The sequence below is a fragment of the Cygnus olor genome, chromosome 1 (assembly GCF_009769625.2).
Source record: "Cygnus olor isolate bCygOlo1 chromosome 1, bCygOlo1.pri.v2, whole genome shotgun sequence".
Lineage (NCBI taxonomy): Eukaryota > Metazoa > Chordata > Aves > Anseriformes > Anatidae > Cygnus > Cygnus olor.
This window is the reverse complement of record NC_049169.1, coordinates 73,189,269-73,210,789: the sequence shown is the minus strand read 5'-3', so window position 1 is coordinate 73,210,789 and position 21,521 is coordinate 73,189,269. Positions and strand designations below refer to the sequence as shown.

The 21,521-nt window shown below is 40.6% G+C and overlaps 1 protein-coding gene across 11 annotated transcripts in view; it reads right to left on the bottom strand.

Annotated features, from left to right (window-relative positions):
• Positions 1-21,521, bottom strand: part of KIAA0930 (KIAA0930 ortholog) — a 63,909-nt gene that overhangs the window by 29,220 nt on the left and 13,168 nt on the right. For 10 of the 11 annotated variants that reach the window (XM_040565199.1, XM_040565243.1, XM_040565207.1 and 7 more), the window contains one exon: positions 5,616-5,764. In XM_040565199.1, the coding sequence (XP_040421133.1) occupies positions 5,616-5,764 (149 nt within the window). Of the gene's footprint in view, positions 1-5,615; positions 5,765-12,357; positions 12,503-13,409; positions 13,454-21,521 lie in introns of those variants that run through there. The other variant, XM_040565237.1, reaches the window with a different exon arrangement.

The window sequence follows — 21,521 nt, the reverse complement described above, 5'->3', positions numbered from 1 at the left end:
AAAACAGATGAAAAAAAGTGGTAGAGTAGGCTCTTAAGTTCTAATTACTAGTGTCATTAGAGACTTGATTATGATATTCCAGAGCTTCAGTTCAATTGTACATGAATACAAGTTTGAACATGAAAAACAGACATTTTCACACCTCTCATGAGCAAGCCAACACAGACTGTGTAACCCACAAACACAGTTAAGTCAAACACACTAAGTGCTCTGCTGAAGTAGTAGCCTGATGAGGCTTTCAGGGAGCTCCACGCAGACACTTGCACCTTTTTCAGGGTGAGCAGCCCAGCCTAGCAGTGTTCATCTGTCCCTCAGACCCCTGGTGCCTCAAATATGCTGCTTTTGTGACACTGAATTACTCATTACAATATTATCAGTTGGGGAAACTGGGTCTAGGCTTCTGTTCTTCCTGATTAAATTTCTTCGTCACACAGAGAGCACCTTCTCAGCCACAAGACTCAGCATTGCCACATTTCAGTGTAATTCATATTAAATTAACCTCTGATCCTTGCTTTCTTGTCACCCAATTTAAATTCTTACAAAGAGTTCTTTGGATACACGAATCAATGGAAAAGCAATTCACCAGAAATGCCCCTGCAGCCCACACCCCATTTCTGAGTTAGGAGTTTACTGACTGTGATACCAGGAAGGTATTTCAGATGCATGCTTGCTTTGTCTCAGACACAAATTGACTCAGGGAAAAGGACAGAAAGTGAAAGCATCTCCAAGCCTAATGCTCATTAGCCTGCCAGATATGTCACAAGCATGTCCTAGGTCACAGACAGCTGGATCCAGATTGCACAGGAAAAATGTCATTACGCTCATCGTGGTATTATTTTTGTTTTTTTGCCAAGCAGCCTGTCATATCACACACAGGACATGGAGATGGTCTTCAAAAAAATGTAATATGAGCAGAGGCTAGCAAATAACAACTCCTTTATGTTAATGTATTTATACAACCAAACATTAGCAAAACACAGGGATTGGGGAGAGTTAGTTGTACAAGAAAAGCCAAATCTTTGCATTTCAGACGTTGAGTCCCTTACAGAAAATTGTAGTATCAACCCGATAACACCAGCGTTCCTCTTTCATGTTTCAAAATGAGAGTAATATGTTTACATTCTCCTTTTCTGCAGGAGCCACTGTTCCTACTCACTGCAACACCTCCAAGAGCTTAGCAAAGAGCTGAGGCAGAACAGTTGTCTCTCTGTATTGACTTGCACATGTCATAATCATTGTTTGTACCTGCATACTATCCATGCACAAGAAGAGAATTTATTGGCAAATAAGATACAGAATTTGGCCATTTGCTTTCCTGTTTTGTATTCAAATGGTGATGTGGACCAGCCACAAAGTGTACCAAGTAGCTCTTCAGGGGACATCCTATTTACTTACAGTGTTCACAAAGCACTGGTCTGAGAGGTACAATAGGGACAGGAATGGGAGATTTTTTAATACCTTTCATTTCTGCTGGGTGCTGAGTTCAGATTGTTGAATCTTCCAGCCAGACAGATGGTTAAAGTGAATTAGAGATGCAGCTAAGAAATGCTGTGAATTTCAGTGGGAGTCATGTGCCTAAAGTCATTTAGTTTCAGAAACTCACTGGTCTCCCAACACAGCCAGTATTTGTTGTGTCAGAGGTCCAGATGCACACAAACATGTAAACCATTGCTCCTGTTCACTTCTGTTTCTGAAGCTGCAGCCACAACATCAGTAGCTTAAGCTCTGTGAAGATTTAACAGCCTGAATGATTACCACATGCATTTTGCAGCAAATTCACTCCTTCATATTTATAGGACACTGAATAAAACAGGATCTACTCCAAAATCCAGGCACACTCAGAACATATACTGACAGTGTCCTGCATACATCTTCTTATAACTCTGCCCTGGAAGTACAGTACCCTTGTCAGGTGACAAAGCAAGATGCCAGACTGAAGGCACTAATACAAACTAGCTTTGCTGATACATCACTCTTTGAGAAAAATCCTTACTCAGCCGTTGTCTCTGTTAACAACATACTAGTATTTTTCTTAATCCCCATGAGAAAGTAAAGCTTCTTTCTACAGAAAGATCAGAAGTTTGCAACTGTAACAATGCATAATCCTTTATTGCATATGGAAGAGGCAGAGATATTAAATCTTGATCTAATGCAATTTTAAAATCAGAATCCCAAGTCCAACTGCTTTAACCTCTTAAAGCTGTGGCTTTTGGTAACGTACAGAACCCTTTGTAAGTGAGGATCAGGGCCTGAATTTTCCAGTCAGTCATATCAGCTAGTGTGTGAGGCAGCAGCAAAAAGGATTTTTCTAATTTTTACTTAATAGTGCATAAAAAGCCACAAGTTAAAGGGATTCCACCTTAAAAAACAACTACTAAATCACTTAACCTTTAGAAGAACTATGCTCCACATTGCCCTGCCTTCACCAATCCTGACATATAGGGTCTGTGATTTTGCTTAAAGACGGAGAGAAAAATTATCTTCTAAACTTGGCAAGAAAAACTGCTGGACTGTTACTGGGAAATGCCAAGAAAAAAAGGACACTTCTCTGGGATCCAGGAGTCTGTAATGGATGTAACCTAGAATTAGATATGGCATAGACCATATTAAGGGCTTAATTGCTGTTTCACCTGGATATATGCAACTTAGAAATTGAAGTGGAAAACAGAAGCAAATGTAAAGACCCTTACACTAAGGAGTCTATGAAGTAGGTCATTTAAAAGGCTCTTTAAAATGAAATTTCAGATGATAGGGAAGCTTATCATCATCTACCAATACTGGCACAAGATTATGAATTGTATTACTTCAAGCTGTTCTCATTACTCAAGCTGAATTCAAAGCCCTTCTCATTCAGCCTTAAAATTGAACCGAGCCTCTCACTAATCTTGCTCCTAATATTTTTTCTCTGCTTACCTCTGCTACATTTTAATTCAAGTGTTATTGCTGACACTCTCCAGCTCCACTAAGCATAGGGGAAAAAAACATAAGCAGGAATGACTTTTAAATCACACAGGACAGACATCAAAACCATCAAGAGAGTAATAAATCAACACTTGTTTCTTGTTGACATGAATCATCACACCGTAGTGTATAATATGAACATGCTGTGTGAGCTTATCGTGTCAGAAACCAAACATCACTATTGGTGTTCAAACAGCCCTTCTCCTCTCAATCTGCTTTCACCGTCATTGTTATTAGTCCTACAGGAGACTACTGTGCTCAAAGCTCTGCAGGTCTTATTTTTATGAATGTAAACGAATACTGAGATATCACAGGACAATGATTCACCTCACATGTCTCTCTGCCAGCATTCTTCAGTTAAAATCTACAGAAGCCAGGCAAACAAAGAGCAAATACATGTCTACAGAAAAAAATAAAATGAACCTTCTTTACTCTATGCTGAAGCTACATAGACCCAATTCTACAAATACCTAACAGTCAGGCTTCTGTGCAACCAGTGGAGAAATCATTTCCACTGATGGTGATCACCACTAATAGTTCAACACCATCTCAACACAAGGGGTAGCCCATGGTGTAGCTCTTGTTGTACCTCTTCAAGGTTCCAAGCAACCTCAAACTTCTCCCATTCTCCACTTTTCCAATCTACCTCTGGGGATGTAAATGAGAGTACACAATTTGGTGGGTGGCAGGGATACTTGGAAGTTCTTTTTGAGATTCTAAAAAACAATTGTTCTCTGGCTTTTTCCCCCTTTTAATGATAAAACTTTGGTGTTTTGATACCCATCTTTCAAGAAAGCTGACAAAACTACAAAGCGAAATCAAAACCTGTCTAGTTATAATTCAAAGAGTAGGGGTAGTCCAGTGTCTCACTGCACAGAACAGGCACAAAAATCAGATACAAGAGCATCTGGAGCTGCAGAGCAATCAGTTAAAATAAAACAGAAGGAGAACTACACAAATATCAAAGAACCACAAAACTGAAGTTTCACAAACTTCAGAACTTCAGATTTAAGTAAAGTACTTCAGTCACAGGAAAGGCTCATTTCTTGGAAGCTGAGCAAAATGCAAACAGTCAAGGGAGATTTACAAAACACTATGTGCTATAATGCATGCTCCCCAAGTCAGTTGTTATGGCAAGCAATTCACTAATGCTGATTTTGTAATAACTACCACTTAGGAAAAAACTCACAAATCAAAATTATTTATGAGGCTTAAATAAAGCTCTGAGAGCAAATGCAAGGGTTATTTCACTTTCTTCTCTCCAAGGGAGGTTCAAACACTTTAAATTGATTAATAAGTTAAACAGAGATTGATCAGGGGTCTGAGAATGAATTTTATGCAATCACGTTTCCTCTGAGGTTCACCTGTCTTGTTGGGAAGAACAAGAGGTTAAATGATCCATGCTTTTATTAGGCTAAATAAAGCCACAATGTTGTTTGATGTGAAACAGGAATTTGTAGTCATTCAAATGACTTAGGATCAAAGTTTCCTCCAAAAGTCTTAAAAGTGCAAGTGTGCTATCCTGAATTTGTAGCCAAAGACTATTAAACTACCAATCTGACAGCAAAAGATCGATATTTTACCATCTTCTCCTTACTGGTTGCCATGACCAACCATGGGGAAGTGGGGTAAAGAGAAGATAGTCCTGTCTATTTCCCATCTCTCCAACAAAACCTTTGGAAAGTCTTTTAGAATCCCATTTTCAGGGGAGTTGACAATTACAGTTCCTTGTATGGTCAAATTTTAACCTGAAGAACTTGGGTATACCCAGTTTAAGAAAAAACAAGTAACTCACATACACCATACACATACATCTGTGACTCAACATCAGTGTGCACTATTTACATACGTCAGGAACTTAACCCCAGACTCTTCTTCCCCCAATTACCTTCCTTCTTTCAATCCTCTACAGTCATCTGCTTTATTCCCAATAAAATTATAATTTCTCTTGCTTCTGTTTCCCCCAACTAAGGTGAAAACTGCCACAACATGCTGAGAAGTTTCTCTAATCTTTAACTGAAAAATACCCATGCAGCAGCATTAGGCTACCTGATTACATGCTTTCAGGAAACAGTACTTCTATAGGAGCGCAAACTGTCTTAAATGTAGATTATATATGTGAAAGTACAGTATTTTCTCCGCTGTTTGTCACTGCTGCATCCCAGTTCTAGGAGTCTGCTTGTATTCTGCTACTGAGTACTTAGCAGCTGTTTATTTCAAATACTCTAGTATCTTAGGAAGCTTTTTTCTAGAAACACTTTAGTAACCATCTTCCTCCTCCTTTTTCTCTCCTTTCTATAGATTTAAACTCTCCATTTATAAAGTATCATCAATGAAAAGGGAAACAAAAATCAGTGTGGATGTCCTCCTTTTCCCCTAAATGCAGGGAGACCATCATAAAAGCTTCCAAAAATGTGCAAACTCGCTTATCTCGCCAAGTCGGTGATAGTGAAACTCACTTAAACTGCTGCAGACGTTCACAGTGTTAACCACAGTATTTCCCTATGTGCCTACTTTGCATGATTTCTCATGGTGGGCAGATCTGGAGGTTCCCCATCATCGGTTTGCAATTCTTCCTATGTGGTAGGTACTCCAAAACACCAAACCCCACATTACCTTAAATTTCCCAGATTAAAATATAACTACTCACTCACCTTTTTCCCCTCTGTACTATCCCCACTGACATAGGACAGTTTTCGACGGACATAGAAGAGCATATCATCTTGCCGGGGGGCCCATTTCTCCATAAAATACGTTGAAAACATCCAAGTCCAGAACACAATACGGTCATCTTTGAAACACCCTAAGAGGCATAAAAGAAAGGAGAAGTAAGAGTCATGGAACTACCATGTCACATTTGATTGTGCCTAATATGACGCCCAATGTCTTTGCATAGTGCAGTCAAGCCCAACCACAGGAGAAACGTTCTTGTACAGCTCATGGTAAGATCTTCTAAGTTGTATAGCACAGCCACCATTTGGCATGAATGCAGAACCCATCTTTGGCCACTGTCAACCAAAATTGCCCTCCTCCAACCAATCTGCTCCCCTGCATAACAAAAACAGACCAGGGCCAATGAGTATATCCTGCTTATGCCTGTGTCACTCAGATAGGACCAGTAAATTGAGTCAGAATTTGTCAGAGATGCACTCAAGGAATGGTCTCAAAGGCGTGTTGTGCCAATATAGGCTCCAGTTAATGACATGAACCCATCAGCTGCCAACAGGTTTGTTGTACGCTCTGAGAAGTACTGACAATCCTTCAGAAACTAGCAGCTGTTACTTAAACCAATACACATGAACAAGAATGTACCTGTGCAGGAGCTACTGTAACTCACCCTCTGACTAGAAACAAAACCCAGATCTTCCTCAACAAAGCAAAGCATTTTGCAGTCATGAATCCCAATCAAAGAAGAGAAGGGGAAAAATGAGAAAGGAAGATGCAATGAAGTCTTGCTCAAGGAGGGAGACAAAGTACAACAGCATCAGCAATAGCATGGCATTGGCCTCTCACCAGGAAAAGGAAGCACAGTAGAGGCAACATCACATTTTGTGAAACTCTTCAGCATAGTTAGCTATAATAGAAACAGAAAAGATGCTGCATGTTTTCCATGCTAAAATGCCAATTCAAGTCCATAAGTTACACAGACAAGCAGAGAAGCCAGTACTGCTCCTGGTGACATGGGAGCTGAAATTCTCCAGTGCTCCTCAGTCGTGCTGGAGGCTCCTTCATGGAGTCACTGGACCCCCTCCCCTGGAGCCCTGCTGGGAGATAACTATGGCTGTTAGGTGCTGGCTACCTGTTTTGAAATCTGTGAGGAGAATGACACTAAAAAAACTACGTTGCTGAGAAACAGTAAAAACCTGAAATGGGTGATGGATGGCAGTGATATGTACAGGACAAGCACATGTGTGTGTACACGTGCAGCTGTCAGCACAGCCTCCAGACCAGATATCCTTTACAGTGGCTTATTTCCCTAAAAGCTATATGTTGGCTGCCAGATTTGTACACATATGTCGCTCCCCAACCCTTGGCTACTATTCCTGTCTGTTTCCCTCTCAGCAGTACATTGAGCATATTAAGTATTTCTGCAGGGAGACAAGTCTTGAATAAGTGACATTTATTTATGGTGGTATTTGAATTAAGCTTTAGAAGATTTCCCAGTCAATTGCAAAGAAAGCTGACATACCATAACAATGAACATGATTTTTCTTAGATAATGGTGGCCAACTTCAGGGCTTTATGAAGGAAATCAATCAATGTTTTAATCCACAAGTGTAACTCAGCACATTTTCCTACTTCATTATGTGTGCAATATTTGCAAGCCAAATCTTTCTTCTGATCTTTAATTACTGTGGTGGGCAGGAAGTTAGACTTTCAAATTTTTTTAGCAGACAAATGGGCAATTGAAATAAAAATTTTATGTCTTTCCAGCTAAATCCAAAGGCAATATTGAAAACAAAATGAAATTCCACCAATGGAACATACACAGAATAAAAGGATGGTATTTGAAAATATGCATATAGTTGACTGTATCTGGGAAAAAACAGTAACGAAAAGGCTGTGAGAGAAGAGGAAGAAGACAAGATTGAGAGTTTCCAGTGCACGTTAACTTCAGGCCAAGCTGCAATCGCTTTATTTGCATAGCTGTGCTGAAGTCATTGTGATTAGTTAAGCCAGCACAGAACATAATGTGCAATTGTGAATAAAATCTGCACTGTATTTAAGTTCTAACTATTTTTACCAGCAGAGAAAGGGACCCAAGCATTGGAGAGATCAGATCCAGGATGCTGTGCTCCTTCTCCATCTGAAGCCCTCCCTTGGGCACAAGTGAACAGGACTGTATGGCAAACAGTTGTATTTGGAAGCCTACAGCACAAGAGGAGACTCAAATGTGTTCAGACTCCCAGAACAAGGCTGAAAAAAGACAAGATTATCATCACTCAGTATATTCACTGATAAACACTAGGAAGAGAGAAGAGCTACTCAGATTTAAAGATTTACTGCTGACACAGGGATGAATTGGTCTGCAGTACCCACCCACCAAATGTAAGCTGGAAATGAGAAATAGATTCTAAAGCATTCAAGGCATAAGGTTCAGGAACAACCTCTTAAGTAGGAATAGTGAAGGCAAAAATCCCTACAGCTGGAAACAGAAGAGCTTGACTTGTTTAAGAAGGTTGTACTAGTGACACCAGAGGACATCATGACCCAGTCCTACCTCTATATTTAGCAAAGAGTAGGAAATAGGGCATGCATTCATCATGATTCATTAACAGTCTCAAAGAAATTTATTAAATCTCAAGGGTTTCGAGTACCTGAATTCCCAGCCTTATTTAAATGAGTGGGATGGGAGGCAGAGGCAGTGAGATGAGGCAATGGGGAAAGATGTTTGCCCTGAACTCACATGGAGTTTTAAGACAATCAAAAGAAAAAAAAAAAGCATGAAAAGAGAAAAAAAAGCATGGATTTTAAGAATCATCTCTGAAAAAGTCCTAGTGTTCAGAGGCATACTTTAGTTTTGCTTCAGACACAGACAAGCAAAATATGCCTAGGCAAGACACTCCTAAATTTTTACAGAAAAGTTTTTTTTTTTTTTTTTTTTTTTTTAAATCAGTGGGAAGTATTTATTTTTCCCTTAAGAGAAGAAAAATCAACAAGTTAACTAAATCCAGCATTGTAAATGAGGGCTAAATCATTTTCAGATTCTGGTTGTACCTGCAAAATTCTGAGAAGTTGTCATACAAGCTGCTGATGTGCTTTTCACAATAACATACAAGAGTTAATATGTTTTTTCTGAATGATTTATGGGTGGTTATAACAGCCCATTAATATGTGCAGGAGAATGGCAGAACAGAGGAAGATACCAGGACTTTGTATGCGCTCCCGCCCTTGACGGAGAACACAGGACAAACTAATTCAATGTATTTATCTATCATTAGTCTGAACAGAAAACCGGGGGACAGAAGTGCTGCAGTAATGAAGCTACTTCTGCACTGCAGCATAATGCAGGGGAAAAAACTGACAGTCCTTACAGCAATGTTGGACAGCCATCAGTTCAAAACCCTACCTGCAACAGATCAGAATGAAGTTGTCCTCCAAACTTCAGAGATATTTTCAGAACTACTGTTATAACTAAGAATGACCTGAGGATGTTCTAGCAGTTCTGACTGTGGTGACTAGAGGACTTTTCTTGAAGCCAAAAAGAGCCAAACCACAGCAGTACAGCTGCTTTTATTAAATTTTAGTAGAAGCAGGAAGGATGGGGAGCAGCACATAAGAAGAATTAGCCTTTACAATCTACTATTAAATGGCATTAACTTTGAGAAGGAAGCAAGAAAATTTGTAATTGCAATCCAGACTTCTTAAAGCTTAATGGAGAAAAAACAACAAACCAAAAATCAATTTCAATTTGAAGCCAGAAACTGACAGATCCAATCGATCCATTCAATCTTGTCTTCAACTATTAGATCTTCAAAGCAAGGCATACCCTTACAGATATTTTGGTTATTTACAGTGTATCACTTGAAGCCTTCCCACTCTGCCAAGAAGAAGCTTAGACACTGCTTTTAAAATCGTTCTGGGTAATGAAGTGGCCAGGCAGGCAAAATTCTCCTTTTCAATACAGAGGAGAAAGCACAGGACTTAATTTTTCAGACTTTGTCACAGTACCCTGTTGAGAAGCCTCAACTGCACTTGAGATGGTAGAGCTCAGAGGGATTCTGGCCACCCTACAGGACATCCACCAAAGTAGTGGGCATATTCAGCTCTCAGCTGGTTTGCTGCCCTTAACTCTGTTATACTTGATACTACTAACCACTTGGCAAGGGCTGAGATCAAAGAGTCCAGTTTTAAATAGCCCAGACAATCCTGTGTTGGCAGTAACTTTCTATCACATCAGTCCATCACTGGTTTGCACAGCTCTCAGCAGATGATGTGCATGTACACACACACGGGACTGTTAAACTGACAGGCACTTAATGAAACACCTGACACTTAAAATTCCTGAAGGCTTTGACTTCAGTATTTGGGGAGTCTTTTCAAAATGCTAACAGTTTTATTTTTGCCAGAGGAGAATTCAAACCTTCTGCAACACAAGAATTAGATAGTATCTGCACAGGATTCAAATTCCATCTCTAGTTGAGAGCATGTAGCCAGGCAGCTTCTGTAAACACTCCTCCCCCAGCGAATTCTGCTTCTAAATTAATAAAATAGAATTAAGAGTCAAGAGTATAAATCTCAATACACTAAAAGTTGATTATATGAGACCTTTGTAATGAATAAATCCTAATTACAACAATTTACTGTAATGACTCATTTACATGGATTTTATCCTCATTACAAACAAGATTTATGCCAGCTGCTATGAAATAAATAAATCTTTCTTTTTACCTATTAGATTTTTATATTGAGCATTAATTTCAGGGAACTGACTCCAGATCCAGATAATAAGTTAGATTTTATTTATTTTTTTTTTAAATTAATGCTTTCAAAAAAAATCAGTGGATTAAAAAGAAGTGTCAGCATATTATTTTGCTTTGAAGGAATTGGAAAAAAAAATCACATTCTGTGGCTAATCTTTTTCATCATGTAGCATTCAAAGCTTAGAGAAACAATGATTTCAGCTAGACAGGGTTTCCTACACTTTATTCCTCTCGTCTGCCATGAACTACTCTTATCTGTGAAACATCATAAAACTCATTTCATTCAATTCTGTCACAGTGCCATCGTCTGTAAAATGAGCATCCTTAGATGTTTAGGGGTTAATTAAATGCTCATGACAATCTTTGCAACCCTAGAATAGAAAGCAAACGAGTTCTGAGCAATCCACATTGTACGTAATTCAATTTTGTTCTGAGTTTAGCCAAGTATTCTGCAAAGATAATATGAGAAGTGCTTCACATAGATTAAATTACATAGTTAAAAGATATTAAAAAGTTGTAGTTACAACTGCATAAAATCAGGATGGGTGTTCCCTGTCCCATGACAGTTTCCAGCTAGCCAGATCGTTACAAAATCAGGAGTTCAGCCTTCTCCCCATGCATACATAAAATGCCAACAGTTAAACCCTTGAGTTTGGCCTTATTTAAACATGGACTCCACCAAACTTGCAGTTCACTAGCACCACCCCACTGTTCCCAACCAGGCACTGCAGAGTGCACATTATCAACTGAGAGCTCCCCAGAGCAAATCCTTGCAGCACATTCATATCTCATAAATACTTGTGCCGTGAAATGAGCACTTCCACTGATGCCAGCTGTAATAACAGAGCACTGTGAGAAGCATGTTTTTGCAAGCACAGAAGTCCTCAATCTGTCAGAAAAGACAATATATACTTTCAACATAAGTTTCTTTTGGCAGACCTCTAGCTAGAAAAAGGTGTTGTGATAACAGCAGCGATAGGGATGAGCCAGACACCACAGATTAAACATCCTACTCTGCCATGGACACAGCCTTCCTCTTTCCTTACCCTAAAATGGAGGTAACCGTTCCCCTACCCCACCACATGCATTAAGGTCATACAAAGAGGAGAAGCAGAACATAATTAGAGACAAGAAAAAAGCTGTAACAAATAATATACTCCATGCTTCTTTACTAACAGATAGTAATTTACAAGGAGGATAGATGGAAGCTAGTTCAGTAACGAATGAAGATAGTCTAAATCAAACAGAAATGTTGCTACTCTTCCATTACTTTTTCAGCACTTTTTAAGGAATATATTCTCTTATCATGCTTTCCAACTCACACACACATATACATGTATTACAGACTTCTTACAATTAAACTTGTTTTAACTTCGGTTTCATAGTGCATCTGTAAAGGAGGCAACAAAACTTAAGCTTTGAGCACTAGGTCATCAAGACTGAAAAGTTATGAAAGAACAGATCAATTATTTTTACAGCTGCTGTGCCATATTTACTTATTTCCCAATAGATGATAGCACATCTCTCTCATTTTTCAACCTTCTTTAAGGACAGGCATCACTATGATCGCCAGAATCATTACGTGGTTTCAGTACACACCTCAAATTCAAAGCTTGCTGTCACCAAATAATTAACTGACAGGCCCAAAATAACATGAGCCAGAAGCTGTTACTTCTATCAAATACAAACCTAGTCCTTTGAGAGGAGAAGGAAAGAAACACATTACTATGCTCAGGAGTAGACTACAAAAACTTCCATGAAGGTCTGTGAACAATTCCATGAATAATAGATCCAAAACACTTGAGATAGAGAGAAACTGAGCTCACTTTTAATTGATAACTTCAATTTCCTAAAGCACAGAAATGGCTCAGAGCTGACTACATATAAATTACACAGAACAAAAACGACAGTGGACAAATGCAATTGTATTATAAAAATCAAACACAGTTTGCCCTTCCCAGTGACAGCTTACTTCCTACACCACAGAGCTTTAAAACTCTCTTTGAAGTCAAGCCATGGTTGTAGCAATACAACTTCATGGTCTGTATTGGTAAAATGTCTGCCAATCACATCACATGCCTATCCTATCCTCTGCTTGCAAAGTGATGGAATTCACCCTGGAAAAAAAAAAAAAAAAGGAAGGAAAACGTCAGAATAAAACCCTTTTTTATTCTAAGCATCAAAATACAACCTTAAAGCATATTTGACATTCAACAGTGATGACCCTTCACTGCGCCTATGCTCCTCCTGACTGCTTAGAATCAGAATATCCCGAGTGGGAAGGGACCCACAAGGATCATGGAGGCCAACTCCTGGCTCCACACAGGACCCAAAAGCCAGACCCTATGTCTGAGAGCATTGTCCAAATGCTTGTTGAACTCCATCAGGCTCGGTGCTGTGACCACTGCCCTGGGGAGCCTGTCCCAGTGCCCAAACACCCTCTGGGTGCAGAGCCTTTTCCTAACACCCAGCCTGACCCTCCCCTGTCCCATCTCCATGCTGTTCCCTCAGGTCCTGTCGCTGTCCCCACAGAGCAGAACTCAGCGTCTGCTCCTCCGCTCCCCTCATGAGGAAGCTGCAGGCTGCCATGAGGCCTCCTCTCAGCCTGCTCTGCGCTGAACAAGTCAAGGGTCCTCAGCTGCTCCTCGCACATCTTGATCTCTTGATTTGCTCCTCCCCTCTTAGATCCCACTCTAACCCTAATACAACACTTTTATTCATATAATTAGATACAGACTTCATCTAGATTCTGAAGCCTTCTCTTCTACCCACAGAAGCTGTACTACAATCAGAGTAATGCATCACTGTGTCATGGGACATCTGTTGCAGATTGTTTTTAGGAAGTATAGATTCCCTGCACCATAACCATACCGTTACCTAACCTTTGTCTCTTTCACCGGGTGGAGTAGATTCGTGCAATAAATGTTACGATAAAAGGCTTTGGTTTCAACATAGCATGATTTCCAAACACCCAAACAGCAGACACTTCACAGAGAGTTTATCTTTGTAATCATGATCTTGTACCTTCTTCAACACAGCGTGCATGTCAACTACAACCAGCTCCATGTCCCCCTAAAAAATTTGAAATGGCATATTCATATTGCAACATCATTGTGATCATCATAAACAAGCTCTTCCTTTCTGCCTAGGAGAGAAAATAATTCACGCAAATTAAACTCTCACAATATTTCCCTAGGTTATCAGGAGCGCATATCCTTCCCAATTCAAAATCATCCATGAATAACCATAATGTCTCAAAATGTACCTTATCAAAATACCCAGCAGAATTGAGAGAGATGAAACTCAGACTACCTATCTATCACTTGTTAAAAGTTCCTTGTTTTTTCTCTCCTTCTTTAAGCTGATAACACGTGAGCTGATCTTGATGAGGGAATACTAGAAAGAGTGACACTGCACATTTCAAAAGCTAACTTTGCTGGCTCTGGAAAAACACGTTGCAAAAGAGCTATCTAGAGCAAAAATGTTCCTAGAAGTCAAAATTCCCCTTGCAGCTTACAGGAAACTTGTGCATTGTCACAGAAATGGATTAGCAATACCAGCCCCTGTTTATTGTAGCTGGTGGTAAATATACAATTTCCAGGGCAATGACTGTGGACAAACACAACAAACTTTAGAGTACAGCCAAAGTATTCTCCAGATGGTTTTGTGACAGACAACCATTTGCATACTGACACAAACAAGTACATACTAGACTACTCAAAAGCAACAAAATACACTTATCATAGGAAACGGTAACATTTTTTTTTTTTAAACACATCTAACTTAGAAATCCAGATCCAATTTCCAAACAACTGCAACCACTTGAAGTGCAAGTTTCATGGGAAGCCAAAGGACTTCGCCTTTTAAGTGTCACTTTGTTACATGTATTATCATTATTAATGTTATACACATCTCATTTTCCTCTGCTCCATTCCTTGGCTTTATTTCAGATTCCCCATTCTTTTTTTCTTTGAGTAGAAACACAACAGAATAAAATCAGGATATCAAAACAGCTAAGAGTCTAAGTGGAAAGAACCATTTGAACTCTGAATACATTCATGCATGAAATATGAAAATACTTTCTCCTTCTTCCAAAGCCCTGCATTTCTCCATTAAACATGATTTATTTTAAAGATTTGTCCACAAAAAAAGAAATGAACAGTTTTTTGTTTTTGTTTTAAATGCAAACAAAAGCATCCGGAATGAAAGACTAAATCATGGTAAGGGAAAGGTTACTGGAAATGCTAACAGATCTACTGAGCCAAAACAGAGCCACAGATGATAAAAGATTTTGTAAGCTGCCATCACTACCTGACTTGGTCTACATTTTAGCCCCATTCCAATAGATAGGGATTTATAATAAATGTCACTTAAGAACACATTATAGTAGCAGACTATTAACAATGTGCAAAAAATAACCCTTTGAATGGATTACATATTTCATGTGCTTCCTCCAGCTACAAAACAGGAATTTCAAATGGACTGTGATATGTCATAAACACACACAGAGCCTGGGAGTGGCAATCGAACAGTAAATACCTACATCACAAGGTCAAACTAGTGTTAAGAAGTCTTGAATATTTTATAAGATGCAATGCAAAAAAAAAAAAAATCTATGAAATAACTCCTTCAGCAAACATGTTCTTCTTTAAAAAATAATTGTAGGTAGCAAGCAGTGAAAATGAGGAGATGCAAAACATAATCCTCTTCTATCAGGGTGTTTATGAATCCTTACATTCATATACTTCCGGGAAAAAAAAAAGGCTAGTTTTGAAGCAAAGAGCTAACTGAAGGTAGCAACCATAGCTTTGTTCTCTGATGTTAATGAAAGCCCACACCAATCTAGTTTCAGGTGGGGAACTTCAACTTCCCATACATATCCTGGAAATACAATACAGCTCAGAGGAAGCAGTCTAAGAGGTTTCTGGAGAGTGTGGAAGACAGTTTCCTGATGCAGCTAGTTAGTGAGCTTAACAGGGGACGTGCCCCAGTAGACCTTCTGTTCACAAACAGAGAGGGACTGGTGGGAGATGTGGTGGTTGAGAGCTGTCTTGGGCAGAGTGACCACGAAATGGTAGAGTCCTCTACTCTTGGCAAAGTCAGGAAGGGGACCAGTAAAACCACTGTATCGGACTTCTGGAGGGCAGACTTTGAGCTGTTCAGGACACTGGTTGGCAGAGTCCCTTGGGAAGCAGTTCTGAAGGGCAGAGGAGTCCAGGAAGGCTGGGCACTCTTCAAGAAGGAAATCTTAATGGCTCAGGAGTGGTCTGTCCCCACGTGCCCAAAGACAAGCCGACGCAGAAGAAGACCGGCCTGGCTGAACAGAGAGTTATGACTACACCTTAGGAAAAAAAAGAGGGTTTATGACCTTTGGAAAAGAGGGCAGGCCACTCAGGAGGACTGTAAGGATGTTGTAAGGCTGTGCAGGGACAAAATTAGAAAGGCCAAAGCTCATCTGGAGCTCAATCTGGCTACTGCTGTTAAAGATAACAGAAAATGTTTTTATAAATCCATCAACACAAAGGACGACTAAGGAGAATCTCCATCCTTTACTGGATGCGGGGGGAAGCTTAGTGATGAGAGATGAGGAAAAGGCTGAGGTACTTAATGCCTGCTTTACCACTAAAGAGCGGCAAGACCAGTTGTTCTCTGGATACCCAGTACCCTGAGCTGGTGGAAGGGGAGCAGAATGTGGCCCTCACAATCCATGAAGAAATGGTTGGTGACCTGCTACAGCACTTGGATGTATGCAAGTCGATGGGGCCGGATGGGATCCACCTGAGGGTACTGAGAGAACTGGCAGAAGAACTGGCCAAGCCGCTTTCCATCATTTATCAGCAGTCCTGGCTCTCAGGGGAAGTCCCAGTCGACTGACAGCTAGCAAATGTGATGCCCATCTACAAGAAGGGCTGGAGGGTGGACCCGTGGAACTATAGGCCTGTTAGTTTGACTTCGGTGCCAGGGAAGCTCATGGAGCAGATTATCTTGAATGTCATCACGTGGCACTTACAGGGCAACCAGGCAATCAGGCCCAGTCAGCATGGGTTTATGAAAGGCAGGTCCTGCTTGATGAACCTGATCTCCTTCTATGACAAAGTGACACGCTTAGTGGATGAGGGAAAGGCTGTGGATGTGGTCTACCTTGACTTCAGTAAGGCTTTGGACACCGTTTCCCACAACATTCTCCTCAAGAAACTGGCTGCTCATGGCTTGGAGTGGCATACGCTTCGTTGGGTTAAAAACTGACTGGGTAGCTGGGCCCAAAGAGTCATGGTGAATGGAGTTAAATCCAGTTGGAGGCTGGTCACTAGTGGAGTCCCCCAGGGCTCAGTACTAGGGCCAGTCCTCTTCAATATCTTTATCAATGATCTGGATGAGGGGATCGAGTGCACCCTCAGTAAGTTTGCAGACGACACCAAGTTAGGTGTGTGTGTCGATCTGCTTGAGGGTAGGAAGGCTCTGCAGGAGGATCTGGATAGACTGGACCGATGGACTGAGGTCAACTGTATGAAGTTCAACAAGGCCAAGTGCCGGGTCCTGCACCTGGGGCACAACAACCCCAAGCAGGGCTACAGGCTGGGAGATGAGTGGTTGGAAAGCTGCCTGGCAGAGAAGGACCTGGGAGTATTGGTTGATAGTCAGCTGAATATGAGCCAGCAGTGTGCTCAGGTGGCCAAGAAGGCCAACAGCATCCTGGCTTGCATAAGAAACAGCGTGGCCAGCAGGACTAGGGAAGTGATTGTCCCCCTCTACTTGGCTCTGGTGAGGCCGCACCTCGAGTACTGTGTTCAGTTTTGGGCCCCTCACTACAGGAAGGACATCAAGGTGCTCGATCATGTCCAGAGAAGGGCAACAAAGCTGATGAGGGGTCTGGAGAACAAGTCTTATGAGGAGCGGCTGTGGGAGCTAGGATTGTTCAGCCTGGAGAAGAGGAGGCTCAGGGGCGACCTTATCGCTCTCTACAGGTACCTTAAAGGAGGCTGTAGCGAGGTGGGGGTTGGTCTGTTCTCCCACGTGCCTGGTGACAGGACGAGGGGGAATGGGCTAAAGTTGTGCCAGGGGAGGTTTAGGTTGGATATTAAGAAGAACTTCTTTACTGAAAGGGTTGTTAGGCATTGGAATGGGCTGCCCAGGGAAGTGGTTGAGTCACCATCCCTGGAGGTCTTTAAGAGACGTTTAGATGTAGCACTTAGTGATATGGGTTAGTGGAGGACTTGTTAGTGTTAGGTCAGAGGTTGGAAGAGACCTCCAACATAACTAGTCCAACCTAGATGGTTCTGTGATTCAGATGCTAGCATTCAAATCTTACTCAATTTCAAAAACCAACCATGGAAAAGGAAAGAAGCAGCAGCACTTCAAAGCACCACATGGCACAGAGCAGAGCTAACATCACAGCAAAGGCTGCATTGCCCACTGATGCTTTGCTTTTGGTTATGGGCTACTTTAGCTACCCCAGGAAGCTGCCCTGTTTGCTGACAGGGAAGCAAGATAAGGGGCACTTTCTCTTTTGGCCTGCATTGTTCGTTTAAGCTGCAAAAACGTATCCAGCTGTTTTGTTGTTGTTGTTCTTTTGTATTGTTTTTCCGTTTTCAAGACTTTGTACTTCTCTGTTGGTTTCTGAAACCTCCATTAGTATAACAACACATGCAACGGAAGCTACATTGACTGAAAAAAACAAGACAAAACTGAAATGCATGCCATCCCTACCTTCATCTCATTCTGTAGGTGTTAAGATACTATTTCAAGGCATTATTCAGCCCTTTCTATTTGACACTTGCCTAGATGTCAGTAACTGAGTAACGTGCCAAGTAAAGGCTTGTGTAACATGGGGATGCTTGCATGTTCTGCCACTGGTTGCTGGGGCACACTAAATGCTGTTTCCCATTCACAGCATAACTGATACCAGAATTACATGTCAGAATTACTCTACACAACCTATGTAAAATTCCTTAGGCTCAGGATGCATAAGATATGAAAGGATATCCTTTCTGGCTTTTTTTTTTTTCTATATACTTTCTTTTTTTCTTTTTAGCTTTCTGGCTGTGGGACTGTACCAGAAACAAACTTCCTTTACAGACTTAGTCTGTAAATGCTCCAATACCTAAATCCAACTGAGTTTTTATTGAACACAGCTTGAATGTTACCTGGACACACTTCAACTCTGAAAATACAAAGCAGAATATGAATAAAACACAAACTGTGATGACACTGTCCACAACCAGGGAACTGACATGGGAGAGCTCTCAACATAAGGCTGTTTGCCTAGTAGCCAAACTGCAGATTACATAGCACACAGCGACATCGATTTGTTGGTAAGTTGTATTACAGCAACTGTAACTCACCCTCAGGGAAAGTAGGATAGGGTACAACAGAAACAATAAAAAGAGCAACAGGATTCATCTTACGCTTTCTAACTTCTTTTTGTTGGCTTTCTCACCATAAAGCCCAGATTTACAGCACTATCTCAAAGTGAAAACTGCATCCATTTACCCTCCATGTATATTAGCATCCAGTTTCATCTGAGACCATGGATCAAACCATGGATGTTCCTGTTTGTTTTTGGAAGAATGTGGAATCTATCATCAGGCTTTGAACCCTATTCTGACACAAATACTTCTGGCTACATGCAACAAATCAATTTATTTAGTCAACCATTTTTAGCCAAGATTCAGAACACTTGAAAGATCAGAACGTGAAAAATAATTTAAAGAGGGTGGAATCTAGCATTAAATGCCATAAATACATATAACAATTGCTCTACAGCCTTTTGGCATATGATGAGCAGACAAGAAAAATAAAGTACTTCTATTTTTACCAACAAGGAACCAAACCTTTCCAGCTTCTAGTGAAAGAAGAACTTCATTGGAAAATACACATGAGCAGATGTAATTAAGTAAGTGGCTGGTGTCTTGGGCATGTAGGGCAATTGGAAGAAAGACAAGGAGTATAACAGAGTAGGGATAAACACTTCCCCTCCTTAAAGGGGGAAGTGGAAAAAGAGGTACCGCTGAGACCCAACACTTGTGCTTCTTAAATTAAAAACCTCAATTCGTATCTGCTCTCCCACCCAGCTTTCTTTTGTGTAGGAAATCTGACATCTCGATACCTTTGACATATGCATCTTTTTTCTGCAGGTAAAAAGCTGAGCTTTCTTCATAGTGTATCAGTTGTCAAGCTGTCAAGATGCCTAACATTCACATCACTGCCACATCATTACTGTTGTCCTGTTTAAGCACTGGAAGCATTTGTCAGAAATTTTCTGTAAAATTAAAATATGGAAAAGAAAATAGGAGAAATCATGAAAGAGGATTCCCAGCTAGAGAAACAAAAAATAAACAAAATGAAATTCTCTCTCCTGCAAGTATTACTATGGATAATTATAACACCTGGAATAAAGACAAAATTATTCATAAACCTGAAGCATCAGGAAGATAAATTTCAATAAGGAAGACACTTCCATTTGAGAGACAATTGTACAGCTAGGTTAATCTCTTGACTAAAACATATAATGAAGAAAACTTGGGGGGGGGGGGGGGGGGGGAGAAGCTTTCCTCTAGCACAACACCTACAGATAATAGCCTAGTGCAGTATCTGGATCACAAATTTTCTTCTGAACTGGTTCAGTTCCTAAGCACCAGTGCAGATAATCTTGGGATTGGAAAGAACACATGTACATATCACCTTTTCACCATGGGTGCACAAAAGGGTGACTCCAATACACTTAGATGCTTACTGTTGGCAAAAAAAAAAACAGAGATTGTCATCTGTGGCTGATGGTTCCTTATTCTACCATAAATGACTGTCCTTGCAGAAGGGAACACAGAATCAATGTTGGATTTGCACCAAAACAGCTGTAGGCTTGGAGTATTGATGTGAACTGACATTGATTTCTTTCTGTAAGTCTGCCAGGCTGTAAGCACCTGAGGAACAGACCCAGTGACCATGCTGCAACCTGTGTTGTGTACGCAGTCACCTCCAGCAAACAATGGGGTGGACACAGCTGGGGATGACAGCCTCTCAAATCCTCTCAGCATGAGTCTGCTAATCACCTACCATATGTCTTTCCACATTTATTCCAAATAGTTCTTCCCTAAAAGCCTGGATCAGGAATTGCATAGATAAGTAGCACCTATGGGAGAAACACGTGTTCTAGAGCTCACAGAAAGGACAGGAAGGAAGAAGCAAACGAAAGAGGTTCTGGCCTTGAAAACCTCCACAGGGCCAGAATACAACATACAAGGAAAAGCAGAGAGCAGGGTTTAATGGCTTAGGAACCAAAGGTTCTGTTTCAACGTTTAATTTAGGTCTGATAGCAAAAGGTGGGAGGGAGAAGGCACAACACTGTTGCACAACTAAATCATGACAGAAAAGCCTCCAGTCAAAAGGAGATAAAATCATGGGGAGCAGAGTAAGACAGCACTTCCATAGCACCTGACCATTCCTGAGGAGCTTGTTTACACACTTCGTAAACAAGTTAAGTGTTCCCAAAGGATTCTGTTTTGTACGGGATGCATGAAATCTGGGATTTGCTCACTTTTAATAATGCTTGCCTAACGTTACTGAAGATGCACCTTTGGCAAAGGAAATGACTGACAAAAAAAACAACTCCATGGATTGAAGTGATCCTCATAAGCATATTAACAGAGAAACCAAACGCAGTATGTTGCCCTTTGTACGAATCAGGGATTTTATCCAAAAAGCTAGAATTCCAGGAAAAAATGAAGTCAAAAAAACCCAGAAGAGGTTTGTCTCCTCCCCTTCCACCAACTCTGTGTAGTTCAAGTAAGTCACTTAGCAGCCCTGCTTGACTCTACTCCATCTGTCAGGATGGAGGCAATATTTTCATTTAGACAGATCCGTTCATAAAAAAAAAAATCCTCCAAATGCTTAATCTGTAATTAAATAAAAAATGCCCTAAGCTATTCTTAGATTAAATGAGTTCTCATTTTTGCAGATCATGAGGCAGCATAAGCATAGATAAGCCTAAGAGCATCAATGGAAACATAGGAAAAGATACTTGAGATCTATTCAGACATCAGTTATTAGCATAATTTTCATCGACTGTCTAGAGTTCTCTTTGCACGTACTGAGAGAACATCAAAAAATTCATAATTTAACCTCTTCATAATTAATAAA